Genomic DNA, 20,696 nt, shown 5'->3' on the forward strand with positions numbered 1-20,696 from the left:
CCCGGGCGGATGCTGAGTCCGTTACCAGTGCTGCCCCCAGGTACCAGGACACCCCCGGACCCCAAACAGCTGCAGCACCCGGGAGGCCTGCTCAGCCGCCGGGTGCTGCAGACTATGTCAGCTCCGGGGGCCCGCGCCACGGGCCCCCTGATGCGGCGGGGCCCCGTAGCAGCCGCTACGGCTGCTACGGCGGTAGTTCCGCCCCTGGATAGATAGATAGATAGATAGATAGATAGATAGATAGATAGACAGATACATAGAAATGAGATAGATAGATAATAGATAAATAGGAGATAGATAGATGGATAATATATGATAGATAGATAGATAGATAGGAGATAGATAGATAGATAGATAGATAGATAGATAGATAGATGATAGATAGATAGATAGATAGGAGATAGATAGATAGATAGATAGATAGGAGATAGATAGATAGATAGATAGATAGATAGATAGGAGATAGGAGATAGATAGATAGGAGATAGATGATTGATAGATGTGATATGTTTATAGATACCACATGAGGTAAATACATGTACACAGATGATGCATCCTGCATAGTCCTCCTCCCTCTCCAGGTGACAGGGTACCACCTATACCCCAGTGTGTGCCCATCCCGCAGCAGCTTTCCCCTCAGAGCTCCTGACTGACATTGCCCCCCCCCCCCTCACCCCCCCGTGACCTGACATGTGCGCTCCCGGGGCCCGGGCTGTAGATGCCGGCTCCTGGCAGACTGCATCATTTTGCAGCCTGCAGAGGGGGGGTGAGCAGGTGGAAAGTTCACACTGCAGAAGACATGGCGCTGCCTCCTCCTTGTCTTCCCGGCTATGAATAAGCAGAAAGGCCTGGTCATTGTATAGGGAGGCTATATAGCGGGTATACATCCAGGGGGCACACACTGCATGGCATGGGGGGCAGGCTTCTGCGCCTGTGCTTGGCATGATGCTGCAGATCTGATACCCAGAGAGCAGCCTCCATCTCTGCTCATCCCCCTTCCTCTCTCCCCTCCCCACCCATCTGTCCATCCAGTCTGACTCCCAGCACAAGGGACTATGGCTGCTGAGGAGGTGCTGCAGACTGTGGAGGATTACAAGGCTGAGATAGAGAGACTGACCAAGGAGCTGAGTGAGACCACCCAGGAGAAGATCCAGGCTGCAGAGTATGGGCTGGTGGTCCTGGAGGAGAAGCTCTCCCTCAAGCAGCAGTATGATGAGCTGGAGGCTGAGTATGACTCCCTCAAGCAGGAGCTGGAGCAACTCAAGGAGGTGGGTGCCAGGGCCTGCTGGGGGCAAGGGTGTGGGCACCACTAATGCCCCCCAGTGCCTGCCATTCTCACCAGCTGGCCCATACAGTGACTGGCAGCTGGGGTTTATAGATAAAGTTGGCATGGTTTTGAATGGCTTGTGAAGGAGTAGTGGTCACTGCAGCTTGTGTCAGCATTGTCTGGGTGATATATAGTATAGTAGTGTAGGTGGTATATACATTGTCATCTATATAGTATAGTAGTGTAGGTGGTATATACATTGTCATCTATATAGTATAATAGTGTAGGTGGTATATACAATGTCATATATATAGTATAGTAGTGTATACAATGTCATCTATATAGTAGTGTAGGTGGTATATACATTGTCATATATATAGTATAGTAGTGTATACATTGTCATATATATAGTATAGTAGTGTAGGTGGTATATACATTGTCATATATATAGTATAGTAGTGTATACATTGTCATATATATAGTATAGTAGTGTAGGTGGTATATACAATGTCATATATATAGTATAGTAGTGTATACATTGTCATATATATAGTATAGTAGTGTAGGTGGTATATACAATGTCATATATATAGTATAGTAGTGTATACATTGTCATATATATAGTATAGTAGTGTATGTGGTATATACAATGTCATATATATATATATAGTATAGTAGTGTATGTGGTATATACATTGTCATATATATAGTATAGTAATGTATGTGGTATATACAATGTCATATATATAGTATAGTAGTGTATGTGGTTTATACAATGTCATATATATATAGTATAGTAGTGTATGTGGTTTATACAATGTCATATATATATAGTATAGTAGTGTATGTGGTTTATACAATGTCATATATATATAGTATAGTAGTGTATGTGTGATATACAATTTCATATATATAGTATAGTAGTGTATACAATGTCATATATAGTATAGTAGTTTGTGTTATATACAGTGTATATAAATGCTGTGTTATATACAGTGTACAGTATATAGATAATATGTTACATACCATGTATATAGATGATGTATTGGTGACATCAGGTCCCCGTCCTTAAACTTTTTCTCTGACTTCACTGAGTGTGGGGACCTGGCACCATATGCCGCATCAGCACCAGAAGCAGCACAGGGTACCAGAGAGCAACCAGTGTGTCACCACCTGCACCATCTCCTATCTATCATCTATCTATCATCTATCTATTTATCTATCTATCTATCTATCTATCTATCTATCTATCTATCTCCTATCTATCTATCTATTATCTATCTATTTATCTATCTATCTATCTATCTATCTATCTATCTCCTATCTATCTATCTATCATCTATCTATCTATCTATCTATCTATCTATCTATCTATCTATCATCTATTTATCTATCTATCTTCTATCTATCTATCTATCTATCTCCTATCTATCTATCTATCTATCTATCTATCTATCTATCTATCTATCTCCTATCTATCTATCTATCATCTATCTATCTCCTATCTATCTATCTATCTATCTATCTATCTATCTATCTATCTATCTATCTATCTCCTATCTATCTCCTATCTATCTATCTATCTATCTATCTATCTATCTATCTATCTATCTATCTATCTCCTATCTATCTATCATCTATCTATCTATCTATCTATCTATCTATCTATCTATCTATCTATCTATCTATCATCTATCTATTTATCTATCTATCTTCTATCTATCTATCTATCTATCTATCTATCATCTATCTATCTATCTATCTATCTATCTATCTATCTATCTCCTATCTATCTATCTATCTATCTATCTATCTCCTATCTATCTATCTATCTATCTATCTATCTCCTATTATCTATCTATCTATCTATCTATCTATCTATCTATCTATCTATCTATCTATCTATCTATCTATCTATCTATCCTATCTATCTCCTATCTATCTATCTATCTATCTATCTATCTATCTATCTATCTATCTATCTATCTCCTATCTATCTATCTATCTATCTATCTCCTATCTATCTATCTATCTATCTCCTATCTATCTATCTCCTATCTATCTATCTATCTCCTATCTATCTCCTATCTATCTATCTATCTCCTATCTATCTATCTATCTATCTATCTCTCCCTCCCGCCCTCTCCATGTATCAGAAGGGTTAACCTCGCTCGGTCCTGTCGTGTAGCAGCATGTCTATGACATTATTCCACAATCTGGTGACAAAGACAAGTGCCCGAGTAATAGGCAGAAGAATGTGGAGGCCTGTGCTGTGTCCTCTGTGCTATGTGCAGCGTCAGCACCTGCTTTACTGCGGCCGGGAGCCAGGATCCGGGATTCTTATCCGGACGTCTCTGCCCGGCCGTGTACTTGAGGAGATGGTGGTTACATGGTGACCAGGAGTCTGGTGGTCTGGGACGGTTGGTTTGGGGCCTACCCCGTGTCTTTATATTGCTGGGAGCTGTACTCTACTGTCCCTTATGGTTATATATGATAGGATATACTGTATGTGGGTGAAGTAGTGGTTGCAGCATTGTATTCATCCTTAACCATCGATATTCCAGATACAATACAACCAGACCCCGCAGAGGCCACATGATACAATGTACAATGGTGGCTATTGTGGATGACCATAGCCAGTAGCCATGTCTGGTTAGGGTCCTCCAAGTTTATACTGCCATCACAACCCTCATTTATTATTTGGATTTACACAGGACTGCAGGTAAGCCTATGTAAATCATAAGTTGGCTCTGCTACATCAATACGCCGCCGTTTTCCATTGGATAATTCTCCGTAGTGCCCCCCCCCCCCTACCCTTCAGCTGTTTTGTCTCCTAGGAAAAATAGTATCAGTGATGCTAATACTGGAGTGGATTTGGCCGGGACAGCGGGTAAACTGAGCGGTGACCTCAGCCTGCGGGATCAGGGGAAGGTCAGGTATTGTGTGTGTGTGAGCCGGGATTAGCAGGGTCCCGCTGCCCCACATCACAACAGAGGTCACCGGTGTCAGGCCTGGATGAAGGTTCTGTTGGGTCCTGGTTATAATATTCTTCAGCAGCCTTATATATGGACCGGGATCGCAGGCTGAGGTTCATGTGGGGGTCAGTTTGATCCTACCGATCGTCTGGGAGGGAAGCTGCAGGAAGCTGGGGTCAATGCAGCTTCCCTTTTCCTTCTCTTGTATTGTGATAAATAAATCCCATTAGGACAACCCCTGCCCATACCCCCTTTAAGGAAGTTTCTTCTGAAGAAGTCAACGCGACTATAACGACCTTCAGCTATAACAGTCGATTGCTGGACCCGTAGTTGATCACCAGTAGGTGAACATTTCGAAACCATAGGAGAGGTCGCCTTCGTACTTGTTATCCAATAGAGCGCTGAGGATCACGCCATTAGGGGTCTATTCCACAGGAGCGATAATCGGCCGATTCGGCCTGATTCGGACGACTTTTGCTCCGTGGAATAGAGAGAACGATCAGCCGATGATCATGTCATCGGCTGATCGTTCATTTAGGTTCAGACCTAAAACCGACGATTTCAGCAGAACCATACACTACCTGTCCGGGCCGCAGGTCTTCTTCTCCCGATCCCGCGCGGCAGCATCGGCTTCGGAGTGGGGCTGTCTGAACTTACAGACTGCTAAGCCAATTACTGTCTGGGACCGGCGCGGCCAGTGATTGGCTGAGCTTCTGCGGCGCAGGACCGGGAGAAGGAGACCTGCGCCCGGACAGGTAATGTATGAAACAAGGGCTGCAAGGACATCGGTAACAATGTCCCTGCAGCCCTTATTTCACGATCATCAGGGCTGTGGAATAGGCCCAGTAAACAAGCGCCGATGTAGCAGTTTTGCGCTCGTTTACGTCATTGATCGGGTCCTGCTCCAGAAAAGGACCCTTAGTCTGGATCACTTGATGGCTGCACCAAACATATTTCGGGTACTATCTATAGGACTCCTTATTTACTTTCATAATGGGGTATTCCCAACCTACAAAGTAATAGAATACAGCCAGGATATCGGATCAGTAGGGATTTGACTGCTAGGACCCCTCACTGATCCCCATAGTGAGGGGATCTATTCTGTGAATAGTAGATAAGCTTATATGGGCTTGAATACCCTTTTAATAATTGTCTGTTTGTCGGTCGTCCGACCTTCACAACATGGCCCCTACTCTCCCTGCTGGGTTGGCACATACTTTGAGCATTGCCTATAGGATTGCTTGATATACAGTAGAGCACTCAGGTATTTCTGGTGCCTCCATGGATAATGCAGGGAGAGTGCGCTGTGCCTCCTCCCAGCGCCACACCATATATATATATATATATATATATATATATGTGTGTGTGTGTAGGGATGTCCGTGCAGCCCTTGCATGACCTCTCTATGCTCCCTGGTGTTCTTTTCGATTCTTCCCGCTTCTGCAGCCGCCGATTGAACTTCAGTGCCGGTCTCTGAAGTGACAGCCTGCTCAGCCAATCACTGGCCGCAGCGGTCCTGCCCCGACCAGTGATTGGCTGAGCAGCCTGTGACCTCATAGACCGGCTCTAAAGTTGCATCGGCGGCTGCAGGAGCGGGCAGAATCAAAGAGAACACCGGAGAGGTAATGTATGAGCACATCTTTATTACACTATTAAAGGGGTATACCCATTTAGGACACAGGATATGCCACAAGCCTCCCAGGCGGGTATATCCCTTTAACATCTACCCAGTATCCAGGTAACCTAGCGAATGTTTATTCGAAAGAGTGTAAGAAACAGGTTCAGGTTCAGTTTAATTTAAACTTATAAACATTAGGGAGCTGTATATGAAAATTTTTTCTTTCAAATCAACTGGTGCTCGAAATTGCCAAAGATTTGTAATTTACTTCTATTAAAAAAAACTCCAGTCTACCAGTACATATCAGTTGACGTATGTCCTGCAGGAAGGGGAGTATATTCTTTCCAGTGTGACACAGTGCTCTCTGCTGCCACCTCTGTCCATGTCAGGAACTGTCCAGAGCAGTAGCAAATCCCCCATAGAAAACCTCTCCTCACCAGAGTGGAAAAATAACACTTCTTCCTGCAGGACATACAGCAGCTGATAAGTACTGGAGGTTTTTTTTAATAGAAGTAAAGTCAAATCTCTGTCACTTTCTGGCGCCAGTTGATTTAAAAGAAAAAAACAACCCCTTTAAATTTAAGCATTTTGAAAAAAGTGTGTGACTTTATATGCATCTTTGGGCCTATATCTGACGTTACATCCTCACTAGAGATGAGCGAATCGGGTTCGAGACGACCCGAACCCGAACGTTTGGCATTTAATTAGTGGCGGCTGCTGAACTTGGATAAAGCTGTAAGGTTGTCTGGAAAACATGGATACAGCCAATGACTATATCCATGATTTCCACATAGCCTTAGGGCTTTATCCAAGTTCAGCAGCCACCGCTAATCAAATGCCGAAAGTTCGGGTTCGGATCGACATGGCTAAAGCACTTGAGGCGGGCCGACCCACGGGGGAGTAGGTGAGTAGTCAGATGCGATGACAGGAGCACATATATGCTGTCCTGTCATTTCTGCTGCCTGGCGGTGGGGGGATTCGTGCCCGGCAGCAGGGGGGGGGGGGATGGGGCTGCACTGCTAGGGGATCCGTGCCGTGATGATCCTCCTCCGGATCGCGGCACAGATAGTGTGAATGGGGCCGTACACTGAACGATTAGTGAACGATAATTCAACAAATGCGGAATTACAGGTAACGATTAGCAAGTGATTAACAATGATTTCAGTGTCAGCACTGAACGAACGATGAACGATTACTCGTTGGTCATTTGCCTGCATCTACACAAAACGATTAACGATTTACGTGAACCACAAATCGCCCAAAATACTTTTGAGAGTTGATGAACTGCCTTCCTATCTGATTTTCTAACCTTTGTATTTAACTTTTACAGACTTGTATTCAGCTTGCATGAGCGCGCACTTAAAAAAAAAAAAAGTCCTGTGTAATAGGGTCCTTATACAGCAGAATTATCTTTTGCCCCCCCCATGTAGATCTATTTTGCTTTAGTATGACTTTATGGCTCTGGATAGTTCTTGGAAGAAGGAGCATGAATAGGTCCTTGATCCTCATTAAGCCTTTAAGACGTGATGGTCAACACCGCGTAAAGACATGTTAACAAATACAAGGCTACTCAATTAGTAGCTGCGAGGTTACAAGAGTACATTTGTCATTGAGGTGTGAAAAGGTAATAAACATATGTAAGGGGGACGAGGCTGGTGGAGCCATGCCCTGTCTGGGAAACTAACCAGAAACTGAAGGACTACAGGAAATATAAAGGCTATAGAGATGCTAAAATGTTGATCATTGTCGGCAAATTCATGGAATTCCCAGTATCATTTTATTATATTAATTCTTCTCTTTCCTTCAGACATGTTTCCAGAGCTGGAAGTAAATCTTAAATTGGGTTCTTTAATGTATTTTGGTTAATGAATAGAGATGAGTGAACCGGGTTCGGGTTCGAGTCCAGCCAAACCCGAACGATCGGCATTTGATTAGCTGGGGCTGCTGAACTTGGATAAAGCTGTAAGGTTGTCTGGAAAACATGGATACAGCCAATGACTATATCCATGTTTTCCACATAGCCTTAGGGCTTTTTTCAACTTCAGCAGCCCCCGCTAATCAAATGCCGATCGTTCGGGTTCGGCTGGACTCGAACCCGAACCCAGTTCGCTCATCTCTATTAATGAACAAAAATTCTGGGTTCTCCAGGGTCACTCTTTATAGCTGTTCTTCGATAAATAGATGAGGGTCCTTTAAGGAGAAGTCTGGGGCAGGGAGGAATTTGATAACAAGTACAAACTTACCTCTCCCTTTGCCCGTGGTGAGCGTCGGGACCAGCTTTGGGGCCCCCGCTGGAGTTGTGACAACGGGGAAAAGGCCTGTCGCGGCTGATGGACTGGACACAGCCAGTCAGTGACTGGAGTGGTGTCACTGACTGGTTGAATGGCCAGTCCATCAACTGGGTCTTGACGCGTCAACGCTGGAGATCCCGGAGCCCGGCGGGGGTCCTGAGGCTGGTCCCGCTGCTCACCATGTGCACGGGGAGATGTAAGTTCCTTCTTGTATCCAATTTCCCCCCTGCCGGCTGCCACATTTTGGAACTTCTGCTTCAAGAAGAGTCGGATATTTTATCTGAAATTAGTTTTGTAAGCTAGACAACACTGTTAAAGTTAAAGGGGAATTCCACCTGAATTGGATGTCTACTGGGACAGAGACCAAAATAAAGAAGGGAAATTGTAGAAATTTCTTTCCCTTAGGATCCTTGGCTGATTATCGTTAACGAGTATTCCTAGGAAACGTCATTCAGCCAATAATCAGTCAGTGTAAAAGTGCCAGAGATCAGCTGACGAGTGAGTAAACCAACTTTTCGTGTGGCTGGTAAAATAATTGTTATTGGGCACACATCTCTCTGCGTAACAGACCATATAGCGATCCTTGGTGCGACCCGGCTGTGCATTTGTTCGTCTAAAAGAGAGTGACAATCTTACTGATGGACGCTCGTGTGCAGTCTTACTCAGCTGCATATCGAGTCGTGTAAAAGAACCTTAAATTATTTCAATGCAGGATCCTTGTGTATTCCGTTCTAAAATTCCACTGCCAATCCATGTCCCGTTATCTTCTGTGTCGTACTTTATCTGGTGTATATATTTCCACCGTGAGTTTTCAGATCTGAATGTGGAAAAAAATAAGGACTCTATCACGCAGGGCCATTATTGGCCAAACAGGCCCCGTTGCAATAGGGATGGTGACATACACAGTCCTGAGGGTTCTCTGGATATCAAAAGACTAAAAAAGAAACATCAGCATAGCCACATTTATCCATTGGTTGTTTTTGCATTCACTTAAAGTGTACCTGTCAGTTTAGAAAAAACTTTTTACATTTTAGTGACATTTCAAAAGTTTTTATCACTTGGGGGTCTAAGTGTTCAGACCGCAGTTGATTGAGACGATCCCATAGACCTACATTGGGAGTGGGTCCTGGTCACATGGCTTATGAGCCTGACCGATCAAAACTTTTAAGTGAGCGTCCCTTTGAATGTGCTTCGATACTGCACACAATTCATGAAGAAGAGAGGGGGCGATATTTTTTTCTAATCCGTGGCAACGCCTTTATGTCAGTTGCACTATATTGCTTATGCAGTCTTCTAGATAATTCTAAAACTGTAGAAAACACTCCCCAACTTGAAATTTTAAGAATTTTTCAGTCTCATTTCATGAGGTTGGCCTATAAAAAGGATGTGCCTTTTCATCCAGAGATAGTAATACAGTAATACCTCATTTTTTGAAAGCTTTTGGATTTGAACCATTCTGTATTTGAAGGAAATTTTTTTGGGAAGTAACGTTCGGAATTCAAAACTGTCAGAACATTTTTGCGAGCGTGGATGGTGGGTTGTACATGGTGAGTTTAGCACTGGTAAGGCTTCACATACAATACTGTATAAGATTGCTGGAGTGCATATACAGTGCAGGAGTAGTACAGTCAATGCACCAAGATAAAGAGTAGGTCCACAGCTCCAAATATAAAATCAAAATAATTTATTTAGAACATCTTAAAAAATAGTAAGAACACAAAGTGAAAATACATGCTGACGCTTTTCGAGGCCATGTCTCTTAATCATGTCTGGGTCGTGTCTGGTGTTGCAGCTCTTCTATATTCAAATAAATGGAACAATACCAGACACAGCCAGCTAACAAAAGTGGTGCTGTTTCTGGACTTATTTTCTAGTCCCAGACTACCTCTTGCGTCTACATGTTGGTAAAGTTGAATGATTGGCAAGGTCTATGGCTGCCATTGGCACGGTTATAAAATGGGAGGTTACATGGACCTACAGAAGATGACAATGGCGACCTCTTACCTAATGCCGCAGTCCTATTGGACATTGCCTTACTTAATAATTCATCTGTTTCCCTGTATACTGGAATGAGAAGATGATAAGCCGACATGCAGAGTGCAGTAATTTAATGCCGCCATCAAATATTTATAACCCGGCTCTCTGTATGTCTTCATTACAAGGTATAGCTGTCATAGTGACAATTCAAAAATATTTCCTCCATAGGCGGGGAAAGAAAAGCCGGGTCCGATTTCAGTCATGTCTAAAATAAACCACTTACTCAATTATTGGAAATGTACAGTCTTTTCTAATAGGACATTTGGCTCAAAGTGCCTCTGACAACAATTACTGCATTAGCCCCTCTGCAAAGAACATCAATTACGGCACTCGATGCAGGACTGAGACAGCTAATGTATTTACCCGGAGTGGAGATATGGAAATCAAGAGGTCACCGGCCTTAAAAAGCATCAAGGCTCTTAGTAGGTGATGCTGTGAAATGAATCTTTGACTTCAAGTCACAGCTCGTAGAAGTTTTTGTTCATAAAACTTTTGAACTTTTTGCATTTGATGGTCTACCAGGGACCAGGGGGGGGGGGGCATCTGTTACTCACACATGATGACATAATTCTCCCATTTACCCTGTCCTGTTCAAAATATATAAGCCTTACTACCCATGCCTACTAGTTCTGTGTAAAAGTCAGCAGTCAAAATGGTTTGATGGCTCAACATCAAGGTTTGAATTGCCTCATTCTAAGGGATACCTTTTGGTTGTTGTTCAATTTTTTGGTCGGTCTAAGTCCTCCTAGTTGGTTGTGTACAAGTCAGCAGAAAAACATCATGATGGCCCAACATCAAGGTTTTCCGGGCTTCGTTCTGTTAGGGTGGTCCCTTAAGATTCATTGGATGGTAACCAAATTAATAGGAATGGTCCGGACCGTTGATGCAATCAACACAGAAACAGGATGAATCTGAGCAGAAGCATGTTTACTGACTGAAAATCATCTTCCTTTATACCCCTTGCAAGGCGTATACTTGATTAAACATTAACACAAGACTTTAAGGTGTTTTCCATAAATGAAGTCATGTGGTTTGCATCCGGTCATGCGCCTCTTGACCACTATAACTAGACAGTTTATTTGCAGAATAAGGGAAATTAACCTCTTAAGGACATATGCCGTACCCGTACAGCATATGTCCGGAAGAGGAGTTCAAAGGGGGGCCGCGCCGTGAGCCCGCTCTGAACTGCCGCGATCCCGACTGCTATCTGCAGCACGGGACAGCGGCTATTAGCAGGAGTGGGCCGATCGCCGCTCCCGCTAATTAACACCAGTGTTATTTGCAGCCCATCCCTGGTGTCTAGGGGCAGGATCGCCCCCGCGATGCGATCACGGAGAGGGGATCCCTTGGTCTTACCGGGCCGGACCTCAGCGTCGGAATGATGCTGATCCTGGCTCGGTATTCTATTGCAATGGTCTGCAGCAGACCATAGCTATAGAGCACCGATCTCATGGATCGGTGCTGTGTTATACAGCTACACTGATCTCTATGAGAGATCAGTGTAGTTGTATTAGGGGGAATAACCCTAACCCCAGGGGGAATAATCCTAACCCCAGGGGGGCTTCTAATTACTGTATAAGTTAAAAAAAAAATGTTTTTATTAATAAAAAAAACCCCTCCGCTAAAAAAAGTCTGAATCACCCCCCTTTTCCCATTTTATAAATAAAAATAAATAAGTAAATATATAAACATGTTTGATATCGCCGCGGCGTAATCACGCAAGCTATTAATTTATCACATTCCTGATCTCGCATGGTAAATGGCGTAAGGGCAAAGTCCCGCCAAAGTGCAAAAATTGCGCATTTTTGGTCGCATCAAATCCAGAAAGATTGTAATGAAAAGCGATCAGAAAGTCGCATATATGCAATCAAGGTACCAATAGAAAGAACACATCGTGGCGCAAAAAATTACACCTCAATCAACCCCATAGACCAAAGGATAAAAGCGTTATAAGCAAAATTTTTATTTAAGTATTGTATTACCCTCCAGAAGTTATACATATTACCAATATACACTTATTACGGGAAATGCACATAAAGTGTTTTTTTCCATGCACTTACTACTGCATCAAGACTTCACTTCCTGGATACAGCCCGCACAGCTCTGGAAGTCGAGTCGTGACATCTCCATTTTATCCAGGAAGTGACGCTTTGATGCAGTAGTAAGTGCAGGGAACAAAACACTTTATAAGCATTTCCCGCAATAAGTGTATATTGGTGATTTGTATAACTTTTGGGTGGCAATACAATACTTTAATAAAAAGGTTGTTATTGATCATTTCCCTGCAAATCGGTTTATTAGTTGCTTGAAGCTGAGCAATGTGTCATTAGTGCAACTCTTTATCAATGTTTTATAGACCAAAACTATTGCTAGGTGTCCTCTTGGTAGGTCAGCCTGACCCAACTTCATAAACAACGTCAGCATTTCGAAACTCATGTGTCTATTAGAATCATATTAACTCTATCCTTTCTGTATTCCAGAATTATATTAAAACCTCTCTTCCCTGACAGTTCCAATGTCTACAGGTTGGTCGCCATTCTTGGTTGCTGTTCCAAGGCCTAATAGTTGGTGGATCTAACGGTTAGTTGCTGTTCAAAGACTTACTGGTTGGTTGTCATTCTAAGGTTGGTTTTCTGGTGGGTTGCCATTCTAAAGCCTACCGTATAACTGCCATTTTAAGGTCTATTGGTTGGTTGATGTCCCAAGGCCTACTATATGGCTACAATTCTAAGGTTTAATGGTTGGCTGGCTTTTTACTATGTATCACTTAGTTAATATTCTAAGGTCAACTGCCTGCTTGTTGTTCTAAGGTCTAATAGTTGGTTGGTCTAAGTTCTGATTGGTTGTGTAGAAGTTACTGTAAAAAGAGCTTGATGGCCAAACATTAAGAATTACTGGGCCTTGTTTAAGGTCTACAAGTTGGTTGCCATTCTGAGGTCTGCTTGGTTGTTTTTCGAAGGTCTAATGGTTGGTTGGTCCAGGTTCTCCTGGTTGGTTGTGTAGAATTCAGCAGAAAAACAGCGTGATGGTATAACTGGGCCTTGGTCCAAGGTAGATTTTCATTTTAAGGCCAAACGGTTGGTTGTAGGGATGGTCCGAACCGAGTTCGGATCGGGTTCGTACGAACCCAAACCCTCGGTGATGATTCCCATTGTCTGCCCACTCCGTGGAGCGGGTGGATACAGCGGAAGGACCGCCTGGAAAACTGGGATACAGCCATAGCCATAGGCTGTATCCCAGTTTTCCAGGCGGTCCTTCCGCTGTATCCACCCGCTCCACGGAGCGGGCAGACAGTGGGAATCTGATGCCGAGCGTTCGGGTTCATACGAATCCGAACCTCGGCGGTTTTGGACCATCCCTAGTTGGTTGGTCTAAGTTCTCTTGGTTGACTGCCTTCCTAATGTCTACTACTTTGTTGCCATTCTGAGGTGTAGCCGTAGTTGTCATTCTAAGGTCTGTTGGTTGAGGTTCTATCGTGCTGTGGTTGGTTGCTGTGTCGTCTACCATGTGTTTGCTGTTCTTACGTCTATTATTGATTGTTGTTCTAAGGTCTCCATTTGGTCTGGCTGTGCAGTAAAGCGCCATGCTACACAATGTTCTGAGCCCAATGGAATCTGAGAGTGAACCATACACCTTACCATTAATACCAAAAGTATTTGTGTACTTAAAATAAACTAGATTGTAAGGCCAATGAAACTACAATCAGGATAAGGTGCTGCTGGCTACAATGTAATGTTTAGATAATGTAAATTATTGATTAAAATCACAGACTAGGTTAATCATTGCACAGCAAGGGCAAATGAGTTTTAATGATGTTCAACTGTAAAATCATGGCTACTATTTCACCGTTTTAAGCTGTAATAGTTGGTCACCCTATTTCATAGGGTTGTTATGAGCCAGACAGGCCGATATGCTCCTGTGTACTAGGTCTAGTGAGCAGTCAACGAATAAGCAAACAATCGACCATGGTGTCCTGCTAAAAAATCATCAGCAGTCAACCAAACCACAGATGGCTATCTGCTCAGCTGGTCATGAAGCGTCCGGTTGGCTTCCTTTCTAAGGTCTATCAGTAGGTTGTATTGCTTGGCTGCATTTCTTAAGTATTCGGGTTGGTTGATGTTCTTAGGTCTACCATTTGGTTGCCATACTAACATCGTTGGTTGCCTTTCTAAATTTCCTTATTTAGTTGCCTCTCTGAGGTCTTAAAGTTGGCTACCAATCAGTGGTTGCTATTATAAAGACTACATGATGGTTAACATTGTAGTGCCTAATGGTTGGTTGCCATTCTAAGGTGTCCTGTTTGGCCATTGTTCCAAGGTCTACTATTAGGCCCCATTCACACTACGGAATCCACGCGGACTCAGCGGCGATTCCTGCCTTCAGTCTCTTTGAATGGGAAGGTCCATGCGCCTCCGCTCTCCCTGTCTCTCTGTGTCTCTCTGCTTAAAGAATTGACGAGTCAATTCAAGTGGAGGTGCGCAAACCCTCCCATTCAAAGAGATTGAAGGCAGGATTCTGCGCCGAGTCCGTGTGTGGGGGCTTCTGCGTGGAATCTCGTTGCCAATTCCGTAGTGTGAACGTGGCCTTAGGTTGCCATACTAACATTGTTGGTTTCCTTTCTAAAGTTCTCTATTTAGTTGCCTCTCTGAGGTCTACCAGTTGGATACCATTTAGTGTATTGGGTGGCTGCCTTTTTAAGGACTACATGTTGTTTGACATTGTAATACCCAATGGTTGGTTGCTGTTCTGAGGTATTCTATTTAGTCTCTGTTCTAAGGTCTACCATTGCGTTGCCAAACTAACTTCTAATCTTTCTTTGCCATTCTGAAGTCTACTATTTGCTTGTCATTCCAAGGTCTAAAGGGGCCCATAAATTTTATACTAAAGTCAATTGAACCCTTTGCTCATGGCTGTTTCAGCTGACATCATAAAGAGGGGCCTCTTGACTGTCCACCTGAGAGGAATGAGTTAATCCATCCAAAGAAATAAGAAGAAAAATAAATTCTTTTCTAAATGAACTTTCCTACATGACTGACCTTCAAGGACATACAGCTGTTTCACCATCTGTTTCCAGCAGATAATAAATGTTATTTTATTATTCACATTTTTGTAAGGAAAGATAACAAATGTTCATGTATCAACATCCTTATGTAAACAATTTTTAATTGAACATTTAATCTTATTGTATATCCATATCTGTCAAAACATATCTGTAGTTATTCGTTCTTTTGAAGTTGATGACTTGCATAGTGTATGACTTTGCATTTTACATTCATATCCATTGGTTTTTTCCTGTATAAATAAAGGTGGGTTCTCAGAGATAGCAGAACACACCAGACTTGTTTGCAAGATACGTAGTCTGTGTCCTCATTCTATTTTTTTTTATTTTTTTTTTCAAATCAAGTTTTATTATTTTATCAGAAAAGTACAGGGTACAACTAACCAGTACAGAGCGGAAAGCAATACAGGTACAAGTACATTTGATCAATATACAGTAGCAGAAATATGAAGCGTATATTTTCACATGTAGGGTGTAGTTAATGCAACCTGTGATAATGCAGGGAGAGTGATAACTCCACTGGGTAGAGGGGTTAGGGGAGGGTAACAGACCAAAACATTAACAGTAACAATAACAACAATGTACACTGACTATTATCCGCTGGACATATCACGTGACCGGAGTCATTTCTCACTTATCACATCTCAGTAGAAGGACCCTTGTAGGGAGGGGGGGGGGGTCTACTAGTCTGCTAATGTCTTCAAACCTCTCGCGTTATGGGGCTGCTATATAAGAGGTCCGTCTGTCAAGAAGACAAAAGATAAGGGGAGGTCTGTGGGTATCATCCAGATTATCAGATGAGCTTGCGATAGATCAGCCAGGGGTTCCATGTCTTCAGGTAACCTTCTCTAGTTCCCCTCTCCCACCCTCTTAGCTCCTCCAATCTGGCTAGCTGGTCACATCTATTAAGCCATTCTGCTATGGGGGGTGCCTCCGTGCAATTCCAATATAGCGGAACCAACAGTTTGGCCGCCGTCAGTAGGTGAGTTATAAGGTCGTTGTGCTTAGGGCAGAGGGTGGGAGTGGGTTCCCAGAGCAGAATGAGTGAGGCTGATAAATCCACTTTCGCCTTGACCACTTGCTCAATTCTATTTTTTATACCCTCCCAATAGGTGGCGATGAGTGGGCACTCCCACCATATATGTTTGTATGTGCCTGCGCCCTGATGGCATCTCCAACATACATCAGTGGAGGTGATGCCTGCCCGGAAGAGGAAGGATGGAGTCCTGTACCATCTAGTGTAGAGCTTATAAGAGCTCTCCTGAGTTTTAACGCAGCAAGAGTATCCATGGGAGCTTGCCGCCATAGCAGTTAACATTTGCGGGGTGAAGGATCGTCCCAACTCCCTCTCCCAGGCCAGGATATATGAAGGTTTAGCAGTAGTCGGGGGGCCGATCAAAGAGGAGTAAATTTTTGAAAGTAGTTTTTTAGGGAGTGTGGGGCGAGAGATGAGACTGTCTAACCAGTTTTGGGTGCGACATGGTAGGTAACGGGTTGCAAAATGTCTACCAATGGCTGAGAGGTCGGCTAAAGCTACTGCGTGGGCTATCAGTTTCCCAAGAGTGGAGGGTATAAGGGATTCTAAGTTAGTAAATACTTGGGTTGGGTAGGACCCCATGGGGTCAGTAGGAAGGTGATTCCACAGTGGAGGGTGTTGAGTTATATTTCCCGTTATGTATGCTGGAACCAGGTTCATTGGCATCTCAGGGGATGGGAGTGGCACGGGCGATAGGTCTTTAAACACTGCATGTGTTACTTTAAACGTGGCGTTCAAGATGGGGTGATGTGGGAGGAGGTCCGGCGGGGTTGGGCCTTGTTTCCACAGGCAAACTAGGCTGGCGCGAGGCAATAGTGCCAATTCCATATTTGTCCATAGAGATGTGTTGGTTCCATAGGATTTTACCAATCCGCACCATCTGGTCAGGATAGAGGCCTTATAATAGGTTTGCAGATCCGGAAGACCAAACCCACCATCTCTGCGCTTAATGATCAGATGTCTATGCGCCAGTCTAGGTGCCTTGTTGGACCACAGGAACTGAGAGAGCATACGTTGGGCAGCTATGAAATATGTACGGGGCACCGGAATGGGGAGGGATTGGAAGAGATAGAGAAAGCGGGGTAGTATATATGTCTTCAAGTAGTTTTTGCGGCCCATCCAGGATATAAAGGGGATCTTCAGGTTGTGCAAGAGCTGCCGAATTTTAGCTAATAGGGGGGTATAGTTGGCCGTGAATAGGTTGGACGGGTCTGGTGTGACATTAAGGCCTCTGTGTCCTCATTCTAAGTGCATGGTGTGGGAGAGGGGATCCGGACCCATTCTCCAACTCAATTAGGAAACAGCCAACAACAGTAGGCCTTCTTTGGGAAGGCACCTCGACAACCTGTAGATGATATCGGAGGAGAGAAAGTTTGGTCATGATGGATTTTTACTGCCTGAGCTTTTTGTTTTTGGAGGTAAAAGCAATTGGCAGAGCTTTCTGGCTGCAGCTAACCCCTTCCCAATGTTGAACAAGGCCACATGTATGGGGAGACAGGGACCTTTATCAAACGATCATTTGACCGACAGTTATTAAAGGTGTATAGGCAACTTATTGGTTGGTTGATGTATAGTTGTCTTTTTATCATACACTAGTTAGTTGTTATTGATTGCTGTTCTACGGACAAAAGACTCTTTTACACAGGCCAATGTTGAAAATGTTCCTTCATCCAATAATGACCTGTGTAAAAGTGGCAGCATTAAGCTGAGAAGAGGGAAAACGCCCACTCTTTGGCTGATCACTTCAAAAGTTATCGATATCAGCTGCGATCTCGCTAATCGGTTCTTGTTTGCGACATTGCGTTGCCCCATATAGGGCCGTGTAAAATGACCCTTATAGTTGATTGCCATTCTCTGGCCAGACATTCTGCCACCACTCTTCCACAGTAAAAAGACAGTAGGTGGGAATCCATATAGAATCGGCCAAAGTGGTACTGAGTTACAATTTATGAAACGTTACATAACATCTCGAGAGGTGGCTCTTTAGGTCGCATTTGGAGTATTGGAAAGTAGGGATGTACGGGAAGGCCTGTAGTAGTATAGCGGATGTAGTGCCATAGAAGACCATCAAGTGTGGAGTAGAAGTTGTGTCGGGATGTATCTGGCATTGTAGCTGTATTTGCTTCAGTGGAGCTGAGCTGCTGTACCATGGACAGGAATGGAAGGGCACTGACATGTTTTTCTAATATTGTAAAAGTCCCTTTAAGGGAATCACTGAATTAAAGATCACCCTCAAATACAATAAAAAAATAAGTTTATTAATGCAATCAAATTGTAGTTATAGAGCTTTATCAGGTCTGAGTATAATATTTATATATCTAATCAGGAAGCACCTGCCAACCCACAAGATCTGGGTACAGGCAAAGCCGACACTTACCGGCACAGAAATCCATATAAGCGAGACTTAACCCTATATGACCTTTGTGCAATATCCTGATATATGTAAAAAAGACTCAAATAAAAAGTTTCTATTATATAACAGTGATGACAACAAATATTGTAGATAATGTTTGAACGTATTCTTAGGGTCGCTCACTCCTCCTGCGCTCCCACTTGAATTTCCGCCGGTCCCATAGGCTCCATTCTATGGTCAGGCGGATTCCGCCATTGGCCCAAAGAATGGACAGGTTCATTCTTCAGGTGGATGGCAGAATCCACCTGACCATAGAATGCAGCCTATGGGACCGGTCGAAAGTAAAGCTGGAGTATGCGGGGACAAGCAACGGAATCCACAGCAAGTTATCTGTGTGATTTCCATAGTGTGTACGTACCCTCAGGTGTTAAAATTTTTTTTATTTATAGACACTAGACTTTAGGCTCCAATACACCGCCTAATGCTGGTGACAGGTTGGACTGACAGTATATGGTGTATGTGGGCCTCCCAACTTTCCCCCGACAGATGGTGTTGGTGGAGATAGAGGTTGGGTGTGGTGGATTTTCACTGTCCAACCATTTTGTTTTTGGAGGGATTGTTCTGAAGACAGGATCGGTATTCAGCTGATAGTTATTGAAGGTGTGTAGGTACTTTTAGGAATAGTACTCGCTCACACTTTGCAGATCGTTATACAGCAATAAGAAACAATGCCATACAATACATATGTAGTATCACCGTATAGCAGTTCTCATGTAGTATCAATATAATGAGTTTATTTGACACTCCCCATGGACAAGATCAGCAGGGTGTGTTTCGGCCTATATCCTTCTGTAACTGTAGGGACCCTGAAAACACCGTGACACCTTACAACCCCAGAATAGATCTTAGGAAGGGGGACGGTAACCCTGCTCGGTGGTGCTGATTCAGCTGCAGCACTATAGTAATGCTAGTAGAGAAGAGCTGTCCACTGCTGATGCTGCTCTCAGGTTTCACAGTACATTATCCCGGAGCTGGAAAGTGCAGCGTCGATGCAGGTACGATGGATGAATTATGGTTATCGAGACAAATAGAGGGAATCAGTCTGATCACAAAATGCTTCCATAATCATACGTCCAAAGTTCTATCATATCCATACCGCAACAGTGCTTCACCGTCCATTGCCCTCCTTATAATAAATGGCTTCACCGGTCACCTTGACCTCCACTTCTTTGCGGTCAACTTGACCTCCACTTTTGGCATGCTGTTGTTTCCATGCGGGAGCGCCATTGTTTGCCCTTCTTTGTTGTTTTACAACTTGATGTGTGCTCTGCATTATGACAATACATCCCTCGCCCTAAACAACCCTGCGTTCTAGTCTATTTATAACGCTAAGTGACCACTACATGAAAAATGGATGACTGCTATATCACCGCCCCTCCCGCTATTACTCCAAGTCTCCGATTACCAGGGGGAAAACAATGGATGGCTGAGCCTGTGCACATTTCTCATCTTCTATATCCTTCATATATAATATCTATCTATCTATCTATCTATCTATCTATCTATCTATCTATCTATCTCCTATCTATAATATATCTCCTATCTATCTCCTATCTATCTATTTATCTCCTATCTATCTATCTCCTATCTATCTATTTATCTCCTATCTATCTATCTATCTATCTATCTATCTATCTATCTACAGTATTTATCTATTATCTACCTACCTATCCATCCCTCCATCCATCCATCTCTCTAATAGGTTTGCTCTTACTGTAGGACATGTGTTAGTTGCCATTGTACTGTTGAGTGTACTGACTATAATATACAGGATTCTGGCTGAGCGTATAATGGGTCCCCGAAGAGAATAAAATGCTTTAAAGATTACACTGAAGCTTGAAGACATTTTCACAGCACATTGGAAAATGCAACGTCAGATTTGTTAGGCCGTAATTCTCAGCACCGAGTCCTGTATACCGTCTTTCTCGGCGTGGTTACGTTGCCTAATTTGGGGCGGTCACCACTTTCTAGCAGGTCTAATTCTGGATAATCCCCTTGAC

General features: G+C 43.4%; 1 protein-coding gene across 3 annotated transcripts in view; it reads left to right on the forward strand.

Annotated features, from left to right (window-relative positions):
- Window positions 1-788: 788 nt before the first annotated feature.
- BICD1 (BICD cargo adaptor 1) overlaps window positions 789-20,696 on the forward strand; it is a 120,327-nt gene continuing 100,419 nt past the window's right edge. For all 3 annotated transcript variants that reach the window (XM_069967764.1, XM_069967750.1, XM_069967757.1), the window contains exon 1: window positions 789-1,268. In XM_069967764.1, the coding sequence (XP_069823865.1) occupies window positions 1,056-1,268 (213 nt within the window). In that variant the 5' untranslated portion in view covers window positions 789-1,055. The remainder of the gene's footprint in view (window positions 1,269-20,696) is intronic.

This window comes from Dendropsophus ebraccatus, chromosome 1 (genome assembly GCF_027789765.1).
Source record: "Dendropsophus ebraccatus isolate aDenEbr1 chromosome 1, aDenEbr1.pat, whole genome shotgun sequence".
Classification (NCBI taxonomy): Eukaryota; Metazoa; Chordata; class Amphibia; order Anura; family Hylidae; genus Dendropsophus; species Dendropsophus ebraccatus.